The sequence below is a fragment of the Pteropus medius genome, unplaced genomic scaffold (genome assembly GCF_902729225.1).
Source record: "Pteropus medius unplaced genomic scaffold, Ma_sr-lr_union100, whole genome shotgun sequence".
Classification (NCBI taxonomy): domain Eukaryota; kingdom Metazoa; phylum Chordata; class Mammalia; order Chiroptera; family Pteropodidae; genus Pteropus; species Pteropus medius.
This window is the reverse complement of record NW_024353790.1, coordinates 424,356-448,469: the sequence shown is the minus strand read 5'-3', so window position 1 is coordinate 448,469 and position 24,114 is coordinate 424,356. Positions and strand designations below refer to the sequence as shown.

General features: G+C 39.6%; 1 protein-coding gene across 13 annotated transcripts in view; it reads right to left on the bottom strand.

The window, feature by feature from the left end:
- The window catches only part of SYNE1 (spectrin repeat containing nuclear envelope protein 1), a 406,416-nt gene that overhangs the window by 137,335 nt on the left and 244,967 nt on the right, over positions 1-24,114 (bottom strand). For 11 of the 13 annotated variants that reach the window (XM_039851332.1, XM_039851327.1, XM_039851325.1 and 8 more), the window contains 9 exons: positions 21,235-21,420; positions 20,995-21,117; positions 20,573-20,755; positions 19,150-19,293; positions 14,993-15,187; positions 13,808-13,948; positions 7,267-7,434; positions 6,897-7,058; positions 131-325 (listed from right to left, as the gene is read on the bottom strand). In XM_039851332.1, the coding sequence (XP_039707266.1) occupies positions 131-325; positions 6,897-7,058; positions 7,267-7,434; positions 13,808-13,948; positions 14,993-15,187; positions 19,150-19,293; positions 20,573-20,755; positions 20,995-21,117; positions 21,235-21,420 (1,497 nt within the window). Of the gene's footprint in view, positions 1-130; positions 326-6,896; positions 7,059-7,266; positions 7,435-13,807; positions 13,949-14,992; positions 15,536-19,149; positions 19,294-20,572; positions 20,756-20,994; positions 21,118-21,234; positions 21,421-24,114 lie in introns of those variants that run through there. The other 2 variants (XM_039851321.1, XM_039851330.1) reach the window with 2 other exon arrangements.

Genomic DNA, 24,114 nt, shown 5'->3' with positions numbered 1-24,114 from the left:
AGACACAACACCAGCTTCTTATGAGCGGGGAACAATAAAAATGTAGGTCACGGAAGGAACCCAGATACGTGTCAGCACGACTGTCAGAGTCGGTGCGGACGTGAGGGGTGACCTCAGAGCTGCTCGTTACCTCCAAAAGCTGTTGCTTTCCGGACGCTTTCATCTTGATGGTGGACATGCGCTCTGCCAAGACGGTGAGCGTGGACTGCAAGGCCAGCTGCTCCGCAGGGTCGGACTCTGGGGACACGGACACCAGCTCGTTTGCGAGGGACGACTGGAGCTCACTGATTTCATCTTGAAGCATGAGAATCTCATCCATCAGGGCCTGCGGAAAAAACTGGAATCACGCTCATGTATGTATTTCTTTGGACTGAGAAAGCCCATCACTAGCTAAATGTCACATTAGTAAAGATATTTCACTGGAAGGTATTTAACCAGCAAATAGGGGACCCATTAACATAAGTTTCACAATGAAAGTACCAGATAAAATGTCAGAAAATTTCTGATTTCAAAACCATTTGTGGCACTAACTTAAATAAATTTGAACAAGTTAATTAATCTTTCTGGTTTTCAGCAGGCTCATCCATAATCCGAGAGGGTATGCTTAATTATGTCTGAGTCTACAATTCTATGTTGAAAATAAAATTCATCACTTTCTCTCCCAATGTGATTCTTCCCCCAATTTTTCTCGGGGCTAACCTCCAGGCCCTCTTTTCTCTCTTCACAGACCCTCCCAGGTGATGCCGTCCAAGGCTTTAAATGATTTCTCACGGCGAACACTCCCAAAGGTATGTTCCTAACCCCGACACCTGACCCTGAATTTCAGGCTCGTATACTCAACTTACATGTTTCATGGGTATCTCCATCTTAGTCTGTATAAAGCCCGCTTCCTCCCCTGCCTTCCCCACCTCAATAAAAGGCACCGCCCTAGGAATTGTTAGTCACACTTTCCTTTACTTGCCAAATCCAATCCAACACCAAACCCAACTGCTTTAATCTCCAAACGTGTCCTGTATATCTACGTATCTCCTCTGCATTAACGGTCGACTGTTGGGCCTACCTGCTTATACTCCAGTCTACTCTTCACAAAGTAATTAGAGTGAACTTTGATTGACTGTTTGTTTGTTTGTTTGTTTGTTTGTTTATTTATTTATTTTTTAGACTGAACTTTTAAACAGGTAAATCAGATCCTCTCTCTCCCCTGCTTTAAAATACTTTGTGGTTTATTGCTTCTAAAATAAAGTCCAAGCTCCTAACCACCCCAATACGGTCTCACTCCTGCCTGCCTCTCAGACTGTACTCCCTTCTCGCTCGCTACACCCCTGCCTTCGTGAGTTACTCTAGGACTCTCAGAAGTTTCTGGAAAATGGCACCCCGTTTTCCTGATCAACATCTTTATGACAATTACACATCGTTTTTATTTCTCATTTTTTGTGTGTGTGTTTTATGACTTGCTCTTTAGCTGAAGACTTGACAGGAGAAATTCTTATTTCGAATTTAATTGGTATATTAGAAAACAGGCCTTACCGTAGGAGAGGTAACCATGACTTCAAGTAAAGAAATGTTGGCTTTGTATTTGCCGGTATTTTACAGTTTCTAATGTTGCCCTATTTGCATAATTCCCACCTTTTCCATAGACCGTAGGCTTCACTGTAAGCACAGTGCCTTCTCAGAGTGGGCTCTCAATAAATATTTTAAAGACAAAACAACAAGAAATCCTTCTCTTTCCCCAATATCAAGTGTAATCACATTTAATTAATTTCTTAAATAAACTATTATACTCGTATTATTATATACATCTAGAAAAGTGCACAGACGAAATGTACAGCTCTATGAATCCTTATAGACTGCACGGGTGTCCACGCTCTTGCCACCCAGATCAAGAAACACACGACCAGGACCCCACAAGCCCCAGACCTCCAGTTACTGCAGCCCCTTTTCCTCAAAGATGACTGTGGCATTGGTTGATAAACGTCACCGATTACTTCTGCCTGTTTTTGAGGTCTCTGTAAATGGAGTTATACCTGATGCACTGTTTTGTGTCCGGCCCCTTTCACTCCCTGTCACGACTGCGAAAGCCTCTCATGTTGCTGCATGTAGAAAGCTGATCGTTTTCATTGCTGTGGCATATTTCACGGTCACATGGTCTGTGGATCTTTTCTATTTAAGCCTTTCTAGTGGGTTCCTAGTGGTAATCTCATTGTGGTTTTAATTTGCATTTTCTTGATGACTAATGAGATTGAGCACTTTTTCCTATGCTTGTTGGTCATCTGGATAGCTTCCTTTGTGACTGCCTGCTAAACATCTTTTGCCCATTTCTGTTAGAGTCTTTCCTTTTCTTATTGATGTGCAGAGTCATTTATTTGTTCTGGATAAGACTGTCTATGTTTCTTTTGGTTCTGTGTATTGCAAACATCTGCTCCCATTTTGTGACGTGGTGTGTCCGTAAATGAAAAAAGGCTTGTTTAACAGTGCCTTTTGATAAACAGAAGTCTTAATTTTATTGTAGTCTAATGTATCAGCATTTTACTCTATTGGAAAAGTTAGGGCTTTTGGTGTCCTATTTAAGAGATCTTTCCCTACCTTGAAATAATGAATATATTCTCACACATTATCTTCTAGAAGAATGCTATTCAAAGGATTGTCTAGGAAATGGTATTTGTCTGCAAAATGGCTGTCACCAGTTCACGATGAGATAAAGATGTTGTGGGTAAATATTAAGAAACTTTTACAGCAACTTGACATCAACATGCTATCCAAGCAGTATTTTATTTTATTACTAAAATACTGCTGGTCTGTGCCGGATTAGAAATTTTAAAAAAATGTTCAAAAAGATTGTTCACTACAGATTGTTTGAGAAGCTGTTTTAAAACTTTTTTTTTTTTTAACTTAACAGTTAGATCTACAATCCACCTGAACTTAATTTTTGTGCCCAATACAGGTAGGGGTCAAAATTTTTATTACATGGATGTCCAATTGACCCTGCTTTATTAAAAATCTTTTTTATTCGGTGTTGTGCACTTGACCTTAGTCGCGTGTCTGTGGAGGTCGAGTGTGCTTCTGGCTCCTGATTCTGCTCCATTGACTCACTTGGCTGTCTGTATCAATGCCACTCTCTCATAATTACCGTAGTTTTATAAGTCTCACTGTATGGTAAGATCCATCCTTCAACTTTATGCATCTTCTTCAAGGTTGTCTTGGCTGTTCCTGACCCTTGCCCTTTCCAACATACATCTTTTCATACATTTGTCATGTAGCTTGTCAATATCCACCAAAAAATTTCCTGAGATATTTTAATGGGATTGTAATGAATTTACAGACTGATCTTGTTTGTTATACATTCAAAATGCTTTTTGTCCAGTACATTATTTTCTACTACTTTATAATCATTTTTGGTACTTGATTGACAAAAAGTGTAAAATTCAGATATTTGGCTTGTTTAATTTAAAGTTCTCTCCAGAGCTACACTAACCTCATGGTGGCTTTTTCTGCATCGACCCTCTGCACAAACAAGAAGAGCCCCTCACAATTTCTCACCGTATTTATTATCATTCTGTCCTCCATGCCTTTCCTCGCACGTTCACATTTACAGTACCCCCACCCACTCCTGCTGCCATTCCAAATTTTCAAAATCTGTGACTTCCAAAAGACCTGCTACAGTCTCCTTTTATCTGCTTTCCGCCACTGTAGCCCACAATTACATTGCTTTTTTTTTTTTTTTGTACAATGTTAGTAATTCACTCCACCCCTAAAGCAGGCTTTTCAATCAAACTTATGAAAAAGTTTGTCTTTAAAAAAAAAAGGTCCGGCAGTCAAATATGTCTTCACCCATAACCGTCTCAGCTGGTGGCCAGCTGCTTCCTTATCATGTCTGACTTAAAAATAAGGAGAGGAAGATGAAATGCAAGTCTTCGGGTTTCTGACTTGTGGTTATAAGGAGGGTGTGGGCATGACACTTACGTGGTTTGGAAAACTACCTTGGGCGTCTCTAAAATGACTCAAGTCTGAGAAGAACATTGAGTTTGTGTCTGGTTCAACACCAAAGGTAAACTTGAATTTCACTGTGACTTTTAGAACTATCTGTATCAGCATGGTTTGTTTCTAATGTTGAGTTGTTATATGTATTACACAAACATACACAAAAATAACCTCAGGGCTCTACCTATTATCTGTCCTGGGTCTTAGAGTGGCAGACAACACATGCCCACAAAACGTTAGCTGCCCATAACAAAGGTCCCCCCCCAGAGGGCTCATTCAGAACAACAGCCACAAGGCAGCCTATCAACAGCATTAATGTCTTAAAATTAAATCTATTGCACATTTTAGAGAGGCTAGCAAGAAAGGCACAGTGCTCCACTCAAATTCTATAGATTTCGGTAAGTGTTTAGAGGAAAAACGTAGGAATTAGGTTAGCTCTTTAAAGAAACACGTGTACCTCCAAGAGAGGTTGGGAAAGAAAGAATAATGGAAGTGTTTCTATTAATTTTTTAGGAACTATAAAAAACATACTGGACTCTTTCGCCCATATTCAACTGGAATTTAGAAACAGTGATTCTACACTAGTGCTCGGAACTTTTTAAGTACCATTCCAGAAGCCAAGAACCAATTTAGACATTGTGATGCCATTAGCTTTTCACGTGGGCAGCTTTTCAGAATTTGTAGAACTTAGGTACAGACAGCAGAAGTTAGCAAAAGGAGGTCAGATGGAAAATGTTAGATTTGTGATTACATAAGAAATGCGTTATTTATACTTTCCCTCTCACTAGAGCATTATATAATTGTTAAGCTCAAATAATAGTAATCATCACTGAATTAGCTACATTTCCTCATTGCTGTAATTTTTAGCATTACCACACCCAGCTTAGTAAGGGACAAAAAGTCACGGATTCGTTTTGAATTTCTAATACTTAGCATCAAAGTGCAAGTTTGAGTTTTCTCCATTAAATCCCTTGAACAAAATAATACTTTGCTCTACATTCAGCTCATGTGCGTTTTCATACTAAATGACTGAGAGGCAGGGTGTGGTCGTGAGTGGGAGCTAATTTGCATTTTTAATTAGGAACTCTAGAATGTCTGGGAAGATCCTGTTTTCATGGAGATCCTAAATCCTGTGAGACCCAGTGAAGGGTCTTCGGGAGCTGTGGTCACCTGGGACACAAGAATGATGAGCTTTGAACAAAGGCAGAGGGGACCCAAAAGTAGAGAGAGTCATACTATGTAAGTCATACTATGACTCCGGAAACATGGGGGGCTGATAATCTACGCGAGTGACACTCAAATTCGCCCTATTCCAGCCATTGGATAACATGCCAATTCCTTTTGGAAGCTTAAAGGGAGCTGTAATAGAATGGAGGGACGTTCTCCTGCCCCTCCAGGAACAATGAAGCACAGGTGGGTGTGGTGGGGTAGGGGGAGAGGGACAGCAGGGCAGACAGAGCCCCAGGGAGCATACTACAGCTACCTGGAGAGCCCCTTGAGATGACAATGAGGTGGCCATTGACAGTTAGACCATCAGAGAATCAATTAAAGAAGGCTGTGTTAGTCAGAAGAAAACTGCATTTTAACAGTTGGCTGAGTCTCTGACTGCCCTCAAGATTGGTTTGGTCTGGGTAAACAAAGGTTAATTTTAACTTTATATTTTTATAGCACCCTCCCCAAACCAGACTGACTATGGGTGACTCTGGGACAGCAAAAAACCCACAGAAGATAGGTTTCCAAAATGAGACCTAAAATGGATGTTATGCACTTTGACTTTTATCTTAGTGTCAAAACAAAAGTGTCAAAAACCTGAAATCACTATTTCTCAATATGTTGTCTCTAGATGAAACATTCTTATTTTTGTGTCATACTGCAAGGTCTTATGTTGTAAGAGAATGCAATTTTATTTTAGACTACACTTATAAATAAGCAATGTATTCCCAGGTTCCCCTGGGTTCCAAAACTATATAAATGTAAAGTAGCAGAAAGATAAAGTATACAGTTTCTCTTCTAAAGCTGATAAACTTTCCCATACTTGATAGATACACATATCACATTATGCTTTTATAGGTGTTAATTTGCACCTAAAAATACCTTTCTTTTCTTCTGCCTTTTATAGGATTGTCACATGCTCCTGAGTTTGGGTTGGGCACAGGCAGAATTTCCCCATGTCATGGTGACTGAATAAGTGAAAGCATGCCTTAATACTCCTGCACCTCAGTTATATCTGATTGTACATTAACAGTACACCTAATAATATTGCTAAAGCATTAACCAGATTTTAATATATGCACTTCCTTATCATGCATTTTAAATAGATGCATTTTTACCAATACTTTTCTGAGTTAGGTTAATGTAATCACAACTGCTTCTTTTGCAAAGCTATACGTTGCCTAGTTTATATAACCTTTTGAGAAATGATTCAAGTCAGAGACAATCACAAGATTATAGTTTAGAACCCCTTATTCTTCAACTGCTTCTTTGCCCAGTAAAGTCTGAGAGTTGTTCTCTTAAGTGATAATGAGGAGGTGCTGGGCATACACTGGCTGTTTCTTAAAACAATACCAATAGTACCCAGAGAAGGTAGATGCCAGGAATATTTTCTTATAACAATGGTTTGTAACAAAATAAAAATAATGTGGCAACTATAAGGAAATACACGTTGTGTAATAACAGGGAAAAAGCAACATTAGTGAATGTAGCTTTTTAAAATTAGGTTAAAGCTTTCTTTTTTCCTTCCGAGGTCCCTCCCTGAAGCAGCAACAAGCCATTTGGGATCTTGTTTACTCTGTAAGAACTGATATAGTAAAAAAAAATGTCAGTCTGCTGTCCCGAACACAGGCTTGGCCGGAGACCAGTGGGTCACAAGAGTGCACCTTTTTAATCATGCAGGAAACTGAAGTCATCGCTATTTTTACCTGATGTTCAGCCATCTGGCTTTCTGGACTCCTGCCAGGCTCTAGATTCTCACTGAGTTTCATCTCGATGGCCTCCATTTTTGTGGAGATGGACTGGAGGGTGTCCTGGTACTTTTGCTGGCGCTCCAAAGCTTCATAGAGTGTGCGCTGCTTTTCACTGATCTAAAGAAGGAAAGGGATATTAGCAAATGTTTGCCAGCCCCTTATCTTCTAGATTATGACATTTCTTTCCTCACTGCTTTACCTCTGTGGCCCAACAGAGGGTATTCAACTGTGCACGGGGTGTGTAAACTCTATGCATGTATTGCATAAGACGACCAGTATGATAATCGTGTCTGGGCTTAAACAAGTCCAAGTTTCCAAGACTTACCACATTCTTTAACGTTTCCCAAGAACGCTGCAGATCATCCAGTTTAGCAGTTGCAGGTGGCTCCAGTCCTGGCTCATAGAACTCCTGGGATGACAACGTGCTGGGGTGAATCCTTGCAGCATCTGTCTGCAACCTCTCAGCAGACAGGGCTTGGTAATAAGCAATATCCTGTGGGTGCAAAGCAGTGTTGGAGTGAAGGGAGAGACAGAGTTTAGGTTAACATGCTCTGGGTGCTATTTGTCATGTGGGGAAAAGATTTAGGATTCACATCTGTCTCAGTGGCTACAACTCTTACATTAAATTCTTGTGACAAGAAGAACGTGAAGATCATATCAAGGCCTATTATAGTTGCTTTAGAATTTGTTTATGTTTAAAACAATGAACAAATTTACTAATATTCCAAGTTGCAAAACTCATTCTTATACTTGGTAAAATGGAAATACACAGGATTTAAGTAGTACACATATTTAAAGGTTGATTGATATAGCAAAAAAAAAGAAAATCTAAATGATTTTTTCTAAACATTTCCTAAAATGCTGTTTAAAGTTTTGAATAATTTTTAAAATACTTGCTTTAAATAAAAATTAAATCTATAAAAAGTCATTTTTCAGACATAACCGGATCTTCAATATTGGAGAGCTCATTATTCACAAAAATTAATTTAAATATTTTAATATTAAGTAAAGAAAAATATAATGGGAAGTTAAAACTACTGTAAAAAACAATAAAAAGGTATCCTTTTGGTTGGAATCAATACACAAGAAGATAATCAAAGCGAATAATATAAAAACAGGGTTTTCAATTATTTTTATTTCTTGGGTTCTAAGTAATATTGCATTTTATTAGTACTGATGATGGAATCTACTATATTAATTCATGCATTTTCAGTTGTTTCTATGGTTATTTATCTGTATAATATCAGTAGAAACTGAATTGTGAGTAATGTTTGTATTCTGGGAATTCCTATTAAAGAGCCCACTACTTTTGTAGTTGTACTGTTGAAGAAAATTGTGTTAATTTAAAATACCTGAGCCTTATTGATGATAATGTGTTGATACAAAGTACTGATGGCCCCAGCCACCTGAGAAGCCCAGGTAACGCAGGAAGGGGCCTGGTGTTTGGGGGTCTGTGCGAGGGCAGAGCAGGGTCACGTAGTAGAATAAGTTCAGACAGGAGCCTGACACCTGAGAAGTCAGGACACCTGAGATCCCAGTTGAACTCCTCCTAAGTAGCTATATAATTGGAACGAGTCACTTACATCTGTACAAAACTGGGTGTTCTGAGGATTAAATGAAGTCATATTTGAGAGGCCGTGAGACCTTCTACCTACTTTGTTATTGTTGGTGAAGTTTCCAGATAAGTCCCTAACATTTATTCATGATATTAGAACATGGAGACTGGTTTCTCTGCATTCCTAACCCTGTCATCATCTTGGGTAGATCACTTTGGTATTCTCAAGTCCCTGATAAGCTCACATTCCTTCATCCACACCAGCTTCCACCCCGCCTCAGTCCTCCACACCCTTGAACACGATCTCCTGTCCTCCTTGAATTGATTCTCTCTGAATCGGTTCCCTCTCCATGTACTATTCTAAAGTTACTTACACCCTTCTTTTGCCAACACCTTCATTCCCTGTAATCTCTGCTTATTCCACATGGAAAACCCCGACTAGGACTCAATCCAACGTCCCTGCTCAGAGTGCATGTGTGTGCATGCTCGCACAAACACAAACACCTATGCAGACACACAACTGAAGCCATCCAAGAGATACTCCCGAACTTCTCAAATTTCCCAAAGTCTGTCTATATATAGACTCACCTTTACTTTATGCTTGCCAATTCCCTTGCTAAGGATAACCCTCACATCTACTTCCAGAATTCCTTCCACCTTTGCTCTTTCAAGGTCCTTGGTCCATTCATATCCTCTCCCTCTCTATTTATCGTCTCCTCAGTATATAGTCGACTCTTTTCCATCTGAAAACACGTACACACGATCTTTCTTTTATAATTCTTTTTCTTCCAGGATATCGTATATCGGAAAATTCCACAAATCATAATGAGATCGTCATGCGTGAATACACTTGCACACACATTCGTAATCACTGTTTCTTCCATTTCTCCCTTTCACTTCCTAATCCGGCGACTGGAAAGGGCAGTTTATACTTGATATGTTCTCACCCTCACTCCACTTCTAAATACCCAACTGGGCTTCAATCCTCCTGACTCCACTGTAAAAGCATCCCATCATCAGCGGCTCTTCTCTAGAAAATAAAATGATTTTTCAGCCTTTCTCTCGCTTGATTTCTCAGTAGCATTCGATGCCACTGGCCACTCCTTTTGGGAAACATTTTCCCTGTAATCTCTCTTCTCCTACCAGCTCTCCAGTCATTCAATCTTTCTCATTTGTAGTTGGTTTTCTCCACTCATTCTTAAATAGTGGTGTATGTATAAGCCCCAGACTCACATATGCGGCCGCACGTGGATATCCCAGTCTCTTTCAACTCTACATTTTTTAAAAATCTGGGAAGAGAACTGGACTTAAGAGAAAAATGATAAAGTATCATTTATCTTTCCCCTAACTATAAACTTGGGATTTATTCTCTATTTCATCTCTCCCCTACCACTCACCGTTCATGCAAGAATGACGTTCTACTGACGCATCCCCTCGCCGCAGCGCTGGCTCAAGTTCTCATCCCAGCACGAACTTCGTAATTCCCAGGTTGCAAACTGGCCGTCTACGGGCTGCTTCTGGCCTATATCTATTTAGCTTGGTTTATACAGTGTTTTAAATGGTTTGGAATTTCTCTTCACTGAGACAGGAAGATCTCATAAGAATCCAGATTTGTGGCTTCTCTGCAAACCAGAAAGTAAGACTGGACTCTGTGTCCACGTGGCTGCAGAAATTCTAACGGAGGCGAAGCTGCCGCCTTTGTGTGGAGAGGTACCGACCAGGTCACGACAGTGCCCCTGCTGTTTCTCCCATGTGCACCACAAGTCTACGCCGGGCATCAGAGTGTGCCATTCCTGTCCCTAACTAGCTGCCCTGGCTCTGAATCTGGCCATCTCCATTCCATTGTCTACTTTAATCCAGAATGAGCTGTTCTAAACCTCACTTCTGTGCATAGATTCTAGTTAAAGCCAATGGTCAATTATTAGCTTCTGGATATAGTTCAAGTTCTTTTGTGTGGCATTCAAAGATCCTTCATGATGTGTTTCCTGCATCCCTCTCAGCTTCATTTCTCTCCTTCCTTCTCTTCCAAATCTATGTTTCTCCAATTATACTGATACTATTTGCAGCTGCTTTGATGGGCCATTTTCCTTCCCACCACCACACCTTCCTACGTGTGGTTCCTCTGCCCGAAAAACTTCACATCACTCCAGCGCACTCCAGCTCCCTAACTCATGCTCTAGCCTAGAAGCTGATGGTTACCATCCTCGACAAACACCGAACTCCAGCCCGCTTTCTCTATGTCCTCTCTTAACACTCAGTGTTTCCCACTGTCATGGCACCTGTGCCATTCTATTTCAATGACTTGCCTGCTCTCACAGACTGTGAGCTCCATAAAGACGGGAGAAGTGCCTTTAGTCTTCGACCGTGAGCACATCGAGGAGTGTTTGGCTAATAACGTAGGCAGACATCTACGTTCATAGTGAATCATACATGTAAAAGTAAAGTCTATTATTTCATGTGCAAACATTTTTAATTACTCTATTTTAAATAAAGAAGGCCCTTAAAAGAGCTAAAATAAAATAAATTTGTTACCCGAAAGTCTTTTTTCTGGCTCTTTTGTGAGTGATTGTGGGTATGTGTATGGCTCATGTCTGTTAGGAATAACAAATACTGGTTTCTCAAAAGGGTTTTAAACTATATCATCTTTTGTAGATGAATAACTCGGATTTATTTGAGGACTATGTAGATTCAATAAAATAAATCTATCAGTTCTATAAGTAACTACTAAATAAAGGCAATCTTTGATATAGTGAAGAATCACTCTTAGAAATATGTCCTTCATTGCTTATGTGCCCAAGTTATGGGAGTTATTATCAGTGGATTCCTAAGGAAATAAATTTGGAAAACCATAACTACTATTTAATTTACATTTCCCAGTTGGGAACGTGGTTTTACAAGTAACATCACATTAAAAATGTTTTCACAGTTTTGTGAATTAAGCAGCATTGCTTCCTGTTACCAATGAGGGGACTGAAGGACTTTCCAGGGACATCCAGCTTAGAGAAGGAAGAGCTGGAAATGTTCCGAGCCCAGCACTCTACCCATTACACGATCACTCTTTTTAAACCTTCCTTCCTAAACTCTTTCCAGGAGCCGAAGTCTCGGCCTGCTTCTCAAGGGATCAAGAAGACCGTGGCCACTTCTGGAGCTGCTTCATTATTTCTACCCTTGAGTCAGCAAAATTGCTACCACATTTCAGCTAAGAGCTACTGTCAGAGACAGAGCACACTGACTGTGGGGGATCAGTGAGTTATATAATGAGATCTACTTACAGAAGCAGCGAGCACATAACTGCTTTTTAACAGCTGCAACTTTGTAAAGTAGTTATATTTGGCTGCTCCTTGAAACAGCTGTGCACATTCTGTGCAGTGTTTTGAGTCTGAAAACTGGAACTTATGGGGATTCTAAATGTCCTCCTCAGTTTCAAGAGAAAATTTTGTAAATCCAGTGCATCGCCGGCCATGTTGTAGAATTTGCTCATTTTCCTCTGACTTATATTACTGTACGAGAATATGTGGCCATAATGGTGGTGTTAATTTGTTTGAGCAACACCAAGCACTAATACTGTGCTTTTTAACATCTTTCTACTAGTATAGCTGCCCGACACAAACTAAATACTTTAAAATATAATTGTAGTGACATATATGTTAGGTTAATGACATGAATTAATTAATGTTTTCCTGTGATGGAGAATTAAGCATAATCTCACTTATAATTCTGAAATTTGACTGAGTTTGACAGAGTAACCATAATAAAAACATTTGCATATTTTATCATTTACAGGGCACTTTCACATGGACATTGAAAGATGCTTAACAAGAAGTAGCATTGAGACTTATCATTTTAGAAAAGGGATATTCTTTCCATAGTGTTAATTGCAAGTTCAGGGTTTATTGATCCATTTGAAAAATTTAAGAACATTAAGCATAAACTTTTCCTATACAATAAATAGCTAACTACAGCCATAGTTCTCTGATTCTAATAACATCTGTGACCACAGGGAAAAACGTTGTCAAAGAATGAGTAATACATATTTTAAAATCAGAATCTGGAGAACAGCTTCCTAAATCCTCCAGAGCACCCTGAACTTCTCCTTTTCCTGTTGTTTTTTAATTTCAACTCACCACTTTTGTAATTATTCACGCCAAAGCCACCTTTCCCTAGATTATCAGGGCCTTGGGGGCAGGGAGTGCCAGCTATATTTTCTTTTGTTGCATCTTTTGGACCCAGCACAAGATTTATTGCCAAGCAGGTATTCAGAATGTATCTGATAGATAGATAACTGCCCTACAGCTCTATAGATATTTACCAAGAACATTGTTTTATATCTAAAGTTTTTGTCAGATTTTTTTTTTTTCTTTTTTGGTGAGGGAGGGGATTCTCTTTATCACAGAAATCTTACTTTGAATGCTTCTGTTTTAAAATAAAAATAGTATGATTGATTTGTAATATACTTTTATAGAGCATTTGCTCTGTTTAATGCTTCTTCCTTGATAATACTTTGCAACCTCTTTGAACATGTATATAAGCTCACAGTAACATAATTAAAAACATTTGTCAGTTGTTTTGGCTAAATGAAGAAAAGAAAGTATTACTTAACATGCATGAAAAAATTTCTGATTATTGTAAAAGCATCTTTTTATTTGTATCTAATATTTTTCATGAAAACTTTCTGACATTTAATTTGGTATAATCTATTTTAATATAATGTAACTAAAAGGAATTTCATAACAAAGGATTATTCCTATTTTATAAGAAATAAAATTGAAGATTATTGAAAGATAAGTAAGAAAATTCAAATCTACTTAGGCATGTGTGTGTATGTATGTACACACATTGGCAGCCAGCCCTTTAAATTGGACGATCGTTAGTAAAAAAAGAAAAAGTGATATGATGAACAAAAGCTTTCCCTCTTCAAAATCTGAGCTGCTAGATGTCAAAACTATGTTCAATGAATATTAAAATAGCAATAGAATCATGTTATTTTATAATGGTGACACAAACATGTCATTTTCTGTTAGGATGCAGTACTTCATTAGAGATAGCTGTTAGAAACTAAAGCCATGCCTTAAAACAGGACCTTCTCCAACTATAATTTCTGTGACCTAGTTTTTGCTCATCTCATTGCCAGGAGCCCTGGAGAGGAGATGACGTGGAAAGCCAGTAGCAGTCTCACATGACAATCACAGTCTGTGCAACTATCACACCTAGTGGTATGTTCCTCAAAGTCTAAGATTCATACCCACAGTCTGATAAGAACAGAGAATGGAGTCCTGCATAGCGAAGGGAATGCCAAGTGGGCGGGCAGTACCTGGTTCACAGAAGCGTCTGTGTTAGCCACAGGTGAAGGAGAACGACAGGCCGGTGGAGAGGAAATCTCACTGCTGGTTCCCTCCTCCCCAGACTCCTCAGTGACAGGTGACAGCAAAGTGTGACAGCGACCTGCAGTCATCTGTCACATAAAATGTAGCCCAAAGGACATAAAAATCCGTTAGCTATGTTAACAAAAGACCCGGTCAAGCACAGGTCAAAACAGAGATAACTCTATAACAAAGGTTAGAATCACTGAGACCCATATTTACATATAAATTCTGTGTTATTGTTTAAAAGTTTTGTTCAAGTGAATATGATGCTAGCAACCATCCGTGAAACCAACAGGGATGCGGGCATGCATACCATATTAAAAAGTTTTGTTGTCAATTAACTATTTCTTTTATTTTCCTTTTCTTGATTGTATCTTTGTAAATAACTAGTAAAATCACAAATTACATAAATGAGGGAAGGGTCTAGGAAATAAAGCTTGGTCTTTCGTGGACATCTCGAATTCCAAATACTCTAGCGAGATAAGTGCACCCAAAGTAACATATCACCCAGAGAGCCCAGGTATGGTTATACACTATCCCGGCATATCACAGACCTGTGAGAAATATATGACACAGGAGGACATTGAGTTACCAAAATAATTAATACATTTTAGATGCGAAGTGATGGGGGAAATAACGTTGCATATAGAAATTAATGGAGCTTTCTTATTTTTCTAATAATAGCTTTTCTTTTATACTTTATTAAACATTCATACAACCTATTCAGTCACTGTTTTAGCTTGGAAAACACAATACATGTAGCTTTATTCTCTCACCCCCTCCTAGGAAACTAAAAGAAGTCAAAGGACTTTTTTTTTTTTTAATGCTCAGAGCCTCTCAGTATTACTGCTTAATTACAAAGAAATGCAGGGTCACCTTTGACATGTTAAGTAATTCAGCAGTCGCAGGCAAATAACTTCAACTGTCATTGTTTACATGGTTAACGATTGGTCCTGACCCAAATGGAGCAGAGAGTTAAGGAGGCTGTTCCTCAGTGCTAATCTGCAAAACCTACCACTGATTCCTTTTTTAAAAAATTAACCAGGGAGAGGGGACCTGCAGCCGGGAGCCTGGGACAGTCAGAGGAGAGCAGGGCGCGGTGTCCGGCAAACCTGGCCTTGACCCTTACTTACCATGACCACAGAGGGGTGGGCCGAGGTCGCTGGGAGGAGCTCCCCGTCCAAGTCCTCCGTCCCCTCCGCCATCCCCTCCACCTCGGTCACCGTCAGCAGCATGGTGGCATGCTTGGCTTTCATCGTCAGCATCTTGCACTTGGAGTTCAAAGAGGCGATCTGCTCCTGGTAGCCCTTGATTTTCTGAGCCAGCTCCTGAGGAAACATTTTCCCACCCCCGTGTGTCAGAGCAGCATCAAAAGGAAACAGCTCGCAGCGTTCATCTTCCTCCGGGGCTGGCCAATGATATCACAGCGCTGTGCCAGACAGCAGCGGCGGCGGCCGCGGAGGAGACGCAGGATGTGGACTGTGCAAAGGCGCGAGCGAGCGAGCGAGCCTGCCTGCAGCGCGCACGAGCCAGACCACAGCGCAGCGGGGCCGGAAGAGCGCAGACCACAGCCCCGGGACCCTGGGGCTGGGGCAACAAGACCGCCCGCCAGGGGAGCCTGGTTCGCAGGGATGCTGTGTGTGGAATCAGGAACTTATGTAACGCTAAGAACGGGCGACTTTTTAAAAAATGCCTAGAGAATCTGAATTGGCCAGATGGTTCATGCCATGGAAATTAGGTCATGTGATGACTAAAAACTACAAAAAAATGCAATGCTCAGCTCTTATCACACTGAATATGTCAAACAGAGCAGTCAATTGTTACAGACAGGGTCATGAAGTAAACTGTCATTCCTGTGATCCTGGGAGCTGTTTTTGTAGGAGATAAGCTGAGTATTATATATGAAAGCCTAATTTTTAAATGCAGATTACTCCCAAAATAAAATTTTGTACATTCATCGACTTTTCCCTCATGTACTCCATAATGCCTCAAATGTTTCTGATTGTTCAGACTACAGCTTTGAACTTGTTTAGTTCAAAATTGATGGCTTTTCAATATATCTTTTGTTGAAAAAAGTGTCTTGAGAAATAGCGGCTTTAAAACTTTAACCAAGAACTTAAGGAAAATATATTCCAGACAGCACAAAGCTCTTAAAAATTTTAAATATTAAATTTCTAAAATAATAATCTAAAATAATTCTAAAATATTAAAATTATACTTTCTTATTTAAAAGATGTATACATCTTTAAACAGTGAAGATGTATATTCCAAAACATTCATCCTAAAAATACAACAACGTTACTTTTTTTCCATTTTCTTGGGCTCCATCTGAAAAACTGTCATTTAGTGTTTGCACAGAATACATTTTGTGACAAGGACATTAAATGCCATTGTCTTTAAAATGAATGTGCATATACAGATATGTATACACACATGCGCACACACGCACATGCACACACACACCCCATTTTGTTTCTCTCCTCCAACCAAAACCGATGGCGTGGAAGGGGAAACAGTCCAACAGAACTCAGCTGCCTGTCTTCTTGACTTCCGGATTAGTACAGGGATTTTTAAAGCAAGGACTTAAAAAGTAGGAATCGTCAATTATTTACCTTTTAGGGCTACTAGATACTTAATTAAACCTAATGGAGTTTTTTAAAATAGTGACTAAAAATAGCTATCTACTCTATCTGGTTCAGTGCCTAACACACGACGATATTAATAATAGTTATTAATGGAGAGCAAAGAGGTCTGGGTATTCTCTCCCGTCATTTAAAAGTGACAGGATAACTTTCTCAAATTAGATGCAACTATTGAAAAATCAAAGAGAAACACTTGCCCACGCTAACAGCAAACACCTATCACCTAAATGGGAGTTCTCAGCATTATGGTGTATAAAACTTGTCTGGGTTGTTTGTTAAAAATGCAATTCTGCTCTCCACTTCAAAAGATTTTGATTTACTAGGCTTATGAGAATCTGCATTATATAATTATCCCATGGGACTCCCTTGGTGAAATAACTCTCTAGAACATTCTTATGAATGAATAAACCTGCCCATATCTCATTAATTTTGTGGGTTGAACGTCAAACCAGCTAAATTAAAATGGAGTACTAATGGGTTAATGGGTTCTCTATCTTTGTTTAGTATGTATTTTTACTGGGTATTTCTGAAAATGGTTGTGAAGGATGAGCATAAAGGTGAGAATTTCAGGTACAGTGGCCGCCATGACGAAAGCTGCCCTCTGTGGACAACCTGCCCTCAGAAGAAGCCTCTGTGCCGGGTGGAGGTCTGAGTATTCTCTCCTGTGATTTAAAAGTGGCAGGATAATTTTCTCTTAAATGTAACATTTGAAAAATCACAGAAAAAAAATGGGACTTCTTTAGAAATGAATAAATTATCAGTTATTTTTACGAGTTAAAGTCATCCATAAGAAAACTACACATCCCTCAAGATTGAAATTCTATTAAAAGCAGACAGAAAGTACAGGAAAAAGCATTCTTCTACATTCTTATGTTATCATAAATCAGGCTTTCCCCACTCAGCACTTTCCTTCCTGTGTTTGTTTCACATATACAATGAGCCTCCCCAGGACTATGTCATCATTGATATGAAAATGTCTTCTAAGTCACATGACAAAACTGACAAATGTCTACACTGATGTTTCGAACTGGGAGGAGACTATGACAATATGAACGGACACTGAAGAGGAAGATGGCCTATGGCTGACTGTGCTGAGTGCCTGCTCCATGACCTTGGGCAAGTCCCTCATTTTCCGGGACCATCACTCTTCTCTTTCGTGCGAGGAGGTAGCCCAAATGATTTCGGCTACAGTGAAAACTCATGGAGCCAAAGGCACTAGATTAGAATCTGGTGTCTTTCAGTTACTATTTTTGGGAGCTCAGGAAGTCATGTAAAAAAACAGTTTCTGTTTTTTATTTGTAAAAGGGAGATGATAAAAAAAAAAAATCCTTACTTCATGGGGTTGTTATAAAAGATAATGAAAAAGCTTTGTTTTAAAAAAATGAAAACAAAAACTGTAGTAATGATAATTATTGCTATTCAAGAGAAGATTTAAAAAATATTTTTTGTACTATGATAGAAAAGTTTTCCAACAAAATTCTGGATCTTACAAAATGGGGTTAAAAATAGTTTCAAAATAAATTTATAACACAGTCTAATGTATGAGTCATATAAAGTTGTTTCAAATATTCACATAACATATTTTCATTTAACCAATGGCATAAGAGAAAGAAATAATATAGATGTCTACAGTGTAGGAGTAAATGTAGATGGAATATTTACTTACATTATTTTGTGAATCTTATGTAAATGTAAGTGATCGATGTACTGGATATGTCAAGAAATTAAAGAACTACATTTGGAGAGGGGGGTGATGAGATTTTCCATCCTTAAAAGGCAACAATTGGATCTGTTGAGACCCTCGCTATGATGTTTGCTTTGGAAAAATAGCTTGTTGCTCTTAAGACAACAAAGTTAAACAGAGCAGCTAGAAGGATAAACTAAATGTCTGTCCTTGGCACAGATAAATAAGATGCCTCCCCACTCCCAGTCAGTTACCCAAATTCATGATGCAATGAGCCAACCCCCAAGGGGAAGAATAAATGTGACCTGTCTAGAAATTGACAGGTCAGTTACTGCTAAGTGTCACTGGGCTCAAACACTCAAAGTCTGTGATTTCTGAGACAATGGGTGTCCAGTCCTAAGATCATTATACTGCCGAAGGCACAAAAGAGGAAGCACATTCGAAAATAGGCAAGATGCTAAGAGGCACAACCTGGAAATCAGCAAAACAGACATGGACCATTCTCTGATTTTCGTGAAAGGAGATGAAATGACCAATGTTTGAAAGAGCAAATGATTTTCTTTTTTATATGAACTATCCCCTTCTTTTTAAAGAGGGCGAACAAAGCAGCAAACCTGAGCATTGCTGTTTCTCACAGGCTTTAAACACAGGTGTAGACCGTGTTTTGGTGTATTAACTGTGAGAATTCAAGGGCAGGAGACAGTCAGTGGGTTCCAGTTGAGACATGTCATGAACAGCGTGTAAAGAGGTTTTAGAATCAAAGAGAAGACTCAGGATACTGGGTCTTGGTAAAGATCGCTAAAACTAGCCTTCAAAATACAAAGACAGCCAAACACGCTACCCAGGAACTGAACATATTATGTGCCAGACAGAGAGAACTTTTCTATTTCATTCACTAGAAACCAATCACATTTTAATTAAGCCATTGTCCTGCCCTTAACGTTCACCCGAATTCCTGTCTCACCTCGTGCCGAGAAATCTGGGCTTGTAGCTCCTGGATGTTGCTGGTGGCCACAGGCTTATCCTCGATCTCTCTGTGAGCCCCTTCTATAAGCTCCTGGAGGTGCTGCATTTCTTGTTCATATTGTTCATATTGCACTATAGCCTCCTTTGGGGGAAAAAAAAACACATGGTTATCGTCCTATATCAATAACCGTACAAGCGATTCTGTGCTACTATCTGCCAAACTATAGTATTCACTCCTGTTTACCTCTGTGTCTAGGGAATAAAGAAACAATGGGTAAAATACCGAGGTGACTCAACTCCTCAACTTGACTCAGATATTTCAGAGCCTTCGCTCTAAAATATTTTGCCAAGATTATTTATGGAATCAACATAGTTAAACAGCTAGATCCTCTCTGTTCATTTGTCCTAAAGATGGCATGGCTAAAACATGCTGAGAAGTTGTATTAAAAATATGATCATTTCGGATGTGGTTCCATAGTGTAGCAGTTAGCACGTCTGCTTTACATCCAGAAGGTCCTGAGTTCATGCCCCAGTGAAGCAACAGTCCATGGTCTATGGCCATGCCACTCTGAACAAGCCCAATGTCTGATCTCGTGAAGCTAAGCAGGGTCGGTTCTGGTTAGTACTTGGATGGGAGACCACCTAGGAAGGTGCTGTAGGCATAAATAATAATAAATAATAAAAAAATATGATCATTTCATTTTTCCATCTAAGAAATACTAAATATATGCAAGGTACTTGGTAAGTACTGGAGTAATAAATTAAATGTAATTTCTACTCTCAGGAATTTATCGTCTAAGAAATTATGAGAGAATGTAAGGAGCAATGATAATTGACTAAAGAGGCTATTAGCCATTTAATGAGAGTATATGTATGTAACTTTTTGGATAAAGGTGGTGAAATATGAGTTGAAAGAGATATGAGGTAAATAGTGTCATTTCTTCCTAGTAAATGATATTTCTCTTATTAGGCGAGAAGACTAAAAGTGGCACTTGGGTGTACTTGTTAGCAAGAAAATGCATTTAGTGCGCCAATATAAAAAAATTCTATATATTAGCAGTGAAGTCATATTACAAGATTCTAGGTGATTCTCAGATGAATAATAAGAGATAGAAATATCCAACTATATAAAATTAACCTTTCTAAGTCATTCTTTATAAAAAAAAAATATTGCTACGAGATAGTTTTCAGTAACGGATATTTTTTATAGAGCTCTCCCCAAGCTTTTGTGGGTGATCCGAATGATAGCATTTCATCTCCTTATTTTATATAACCACAACAAGCTGTCAAATTTAACACTCTGGGTGTGTTTTGATGGCTGAGCCCACACAATGCTAAGAAAAGCAGCCCATGACTCATTCGCTATTGCTCTGCTGCCGTGGGGACCACCAGCAGAAGGCAGCTGGCAGGGCCACACGTACCTGCATGATGTTACACTGCTGGATGGCCGTGTGCTGCAGCCGGCTGGCCTCCTCCTGAAGCTGCAGAGCGGCATGGCACAGAGGCAAGCTGGTGACCACGTCCTCCGGGATCCGGAGCGCGCTCTGACAGATCTGCACAGCCTGGACCTTTGGCTTGAGTGACTCCATCTCAGACAGCAAATGCTGAAATTGCGAGTTCATATTTCAAACATTTTATATTTAAGAGTTTTATTTCATAAGCAAGAGACACTTATAAATTATAGCTTGTTTACAAGTTATAAACATTTTCCAAGGGATTTTTTTTTTTTAAATAAATAAAGTGCTAAGACTATAACTGGATTTAGAAATTATTTTTCCTAACTCTCCCCTTTTTTAAATACAGGTTCTCCCTCACGCATTTGCCCTGAATTATTTTTGCTCACCTGTCGATGAGAGAGTTGTTCCTTGAGACTAAGACGTCCAACTTCTGGAGAAGTCAGTGTTGTCTGGGCTTGCTCTAAAGCAACTTGTAAGTTTTTTAGCTCGGTTTCAAATTTTTTCATATCCTGCAGAGTAAAAGCAATGTTAATGTCAATATGTAAGCATTTGGAGTGTATCTCCCCTATAAACCACCATCGTTTTTTTTAATAGTAGACGTTTCAACTTGAATTATTTTTTCTTACCTTGGCAGCATCTTGGAGATTCTGCAAACAAATTTTGATCAGCTGCTTCAACTCCTCAGTCTCCCGTCCCAGTTCTGCCACTTGCTGAGACATTTTTTCTGTACAGTACACACTAGCGAGGTGCTGTAACCTGTCAGTCATTGCTTCTAGGTCACTGTGAATTTCTTCAGATTCTTCTAGCATGGTCTAGAGTGAATTATCAATATGCATGACATTGACAGGAGGGCAGAGAAGGAGAGGTAATCAATATGGTGTGGTGTAAAGACCATCGGACTGAGAAGATAGTAAGGAGATGTAATTCACACATCCCGTGCACACTGTAGCTTCTGTGCGTCTCATTGTGTTTCAGCTTCGTACTCTTGTGCTGCTCCCTGCCTACTGTACCCCCTCTCACAGAAAAAGAAATCAAAGTTCAGAGACTGAAAATAATTTGCCAAGGCCACATGTTATTAAGTGCTGGACCGTCATGCTCAGGCTTTGCCTACCACCCCAAGCTGCTCCCTGATGAGGTCAGGACATGAGTATTCCAGAAGTGGCGAGGCTCTGACACATGGGGTGGCTTTATCAGATCACTAGGCCTACCTCTTCTCATACGTAATTAAACTAAAGAGATGCTTGTCAGATCTTATAGCCTAGATCTAAGTTCTAAGCGCATACTGATCTAAGAAATGAAAATAAAACAAGAGCATTACACACAAAAATCCTTTGATCACTTGCTTTTAAGTAAGACAAGGGGGTAGACATTCCTTAGGATACCAAGAGGAATAAAACGCAGCCCTCGGCATGCAGGATAGCATCATCTATTGGGACTAATACGAAGGGATTAATAACCGTTATGATATGCAGTTCTTGAGCAGAGTGAAAGAGTTAACGATGCCAGAAATGAGGTGCTACCACTTGCAGGGAAGTTGGGAGGCTTCCTGGAAGAGTCGCATCTGAGCCGAGTCAGAAGGCGATTTGTATTTTGACAGATGGGAAGGAAGAGGAAAGACATTTCAGACTGAGAGAGCAGCATAAGCAAAGGCACAGAGGTGAGGGAGCACGAATGGGCAGTTGCTGGGGTGCGCGACATGAGGAGAAATGGGAGATGGGACTTTACTCCCAGAGCCTTATTTTTAAAAACAAAGTACATTTTTTTTTCTCACAGTGAACATTTTTTTCAAATGTAAAAATATTCCAGAACTTCATATCGCAGAGATAACTTTAAATAAGCTACAACTGCTGTTACGTTCGGATATATTTTTGGGTAACTGAGATCATAACATGCCTACAATTTTCCATCTTTCTTTTTCATCTGACGTTAGAACACGTGCATTTTCTCCCTGAGCACTGTTTTTTGGATAAACTCAGGCAGCTCTAATCACTAAGGCAGGCATGGGAGGGAGAACTCCCGAAACGGTGGGTACAGGTTGGGTTCTCTCTGGAGCATCTGTGTGAGGTGACCACCAGTACCTGAAATCTGTCTTCCTGTGTCCCTCCTGTGCCCCTCAACCCACCCAACTGCCCATGTCAAAAAAACCTGGGCATCGTCCTTGGCCCTTCCACCCCTTTCACCCACATCCATCGTCTCCGAGTCCAGAATTCTAGCTCAATTATACCCCTTGCTTTTGTCTTCTCTCAGCCTCCAAAGAGAGGCCTTGCCATTTTCCACTGGAATACGAAACCACCTTGTATGCTGTCTACCCTTCATCAATCTGTTTTCCATCGGCTGCTAAGTCATCTTTCCTACAATACAGGTCTATGCTTGTCACTTGCTGGCAGAATATCTGTCAAGGCTTCAGAGAGAATTTAGGACAGTGTCCAAGTTCTTAACAGGCTTTCATGATCTGTCTTTGTCTTAGCTCGCTATTCTTATCTCACACCTCTTTCCAGCCCATGTGCAGACTTCCTCCCCAAACTGCGGCCTCCAGTGCACCAAGCAGAGCACACCTCGCTCTTGCTGCTGGGATTTCGACACGCGTTTTTGTCTGAAACACATTCCTCACAAGTAGGCTGAGTGTCTTTCAGGGCTTAGACAAGAATCACCTTTTCCTAAGAAGGCATCCTTAACCTTCCTCGAGAACCCTGGGCAGCCTGGGGCCGCACCTCCTGCGGGCTCCTTCAGTACCTTGATCCCGCTGTCCCTGCTCTAATCACACCATTTTGTAATTGTCCAAGTCTGTAGCTCTGTCTCCTTCTTCCCTTTAATTATCAACTCCCCGGGGGCAGGCACGGGGTTATTTTTTTGTATTCCGAATGCCTAACAAAATTCCGACCTTTAGAAAACACGTTATAAATGTTTGTTGAATAAATAAATGAGCTATTTTAAAGATAAAGTCTTCATGGTCATTTTAAAGACCACATTAGAGTCCATTAGATCCAAAAATTTACTCAGAAAAATGAGTTGACACTTCAGTTTTTTTTTAAAATTCCACTATAGTTATTAATGCTGCATAAAATATTTTCTACCCTTTGGATTACAGAGTAGGAACATTCCGATGATCATGCCATTGTTTTGCAGATTTTGCCAAGTTCCCCCGCAGTGTTTGAGAGCTCTCACTTCCTTAAATACGAATTTTTCAAGACTCTTGTTAACTTGCTAGTTAAAAATGCTCTCTTTTAAATTTGATTTCCTAGATTTCTAATGAGCTTGAGTAGCTTTTTCATTTTTTATAACCAATTATAACAGAAGTCTTGTCTGTTAATATGAAAGCATATTCTCAAGTAGAAGATTAGAATTGTTTTGGAAAAATTTCTTGAGAAGTGTGCAAGAGTGATTAAAGAAAGATTGTGGATATAGGAAAACCAAACTGGGAGCCTGTTAAATCATTCCAAGGAGAAAATGAGGCTTTGGTCTAGAACCTTGTCAACTGGAATGAAAAAGAGATGGATTTAAAAGAC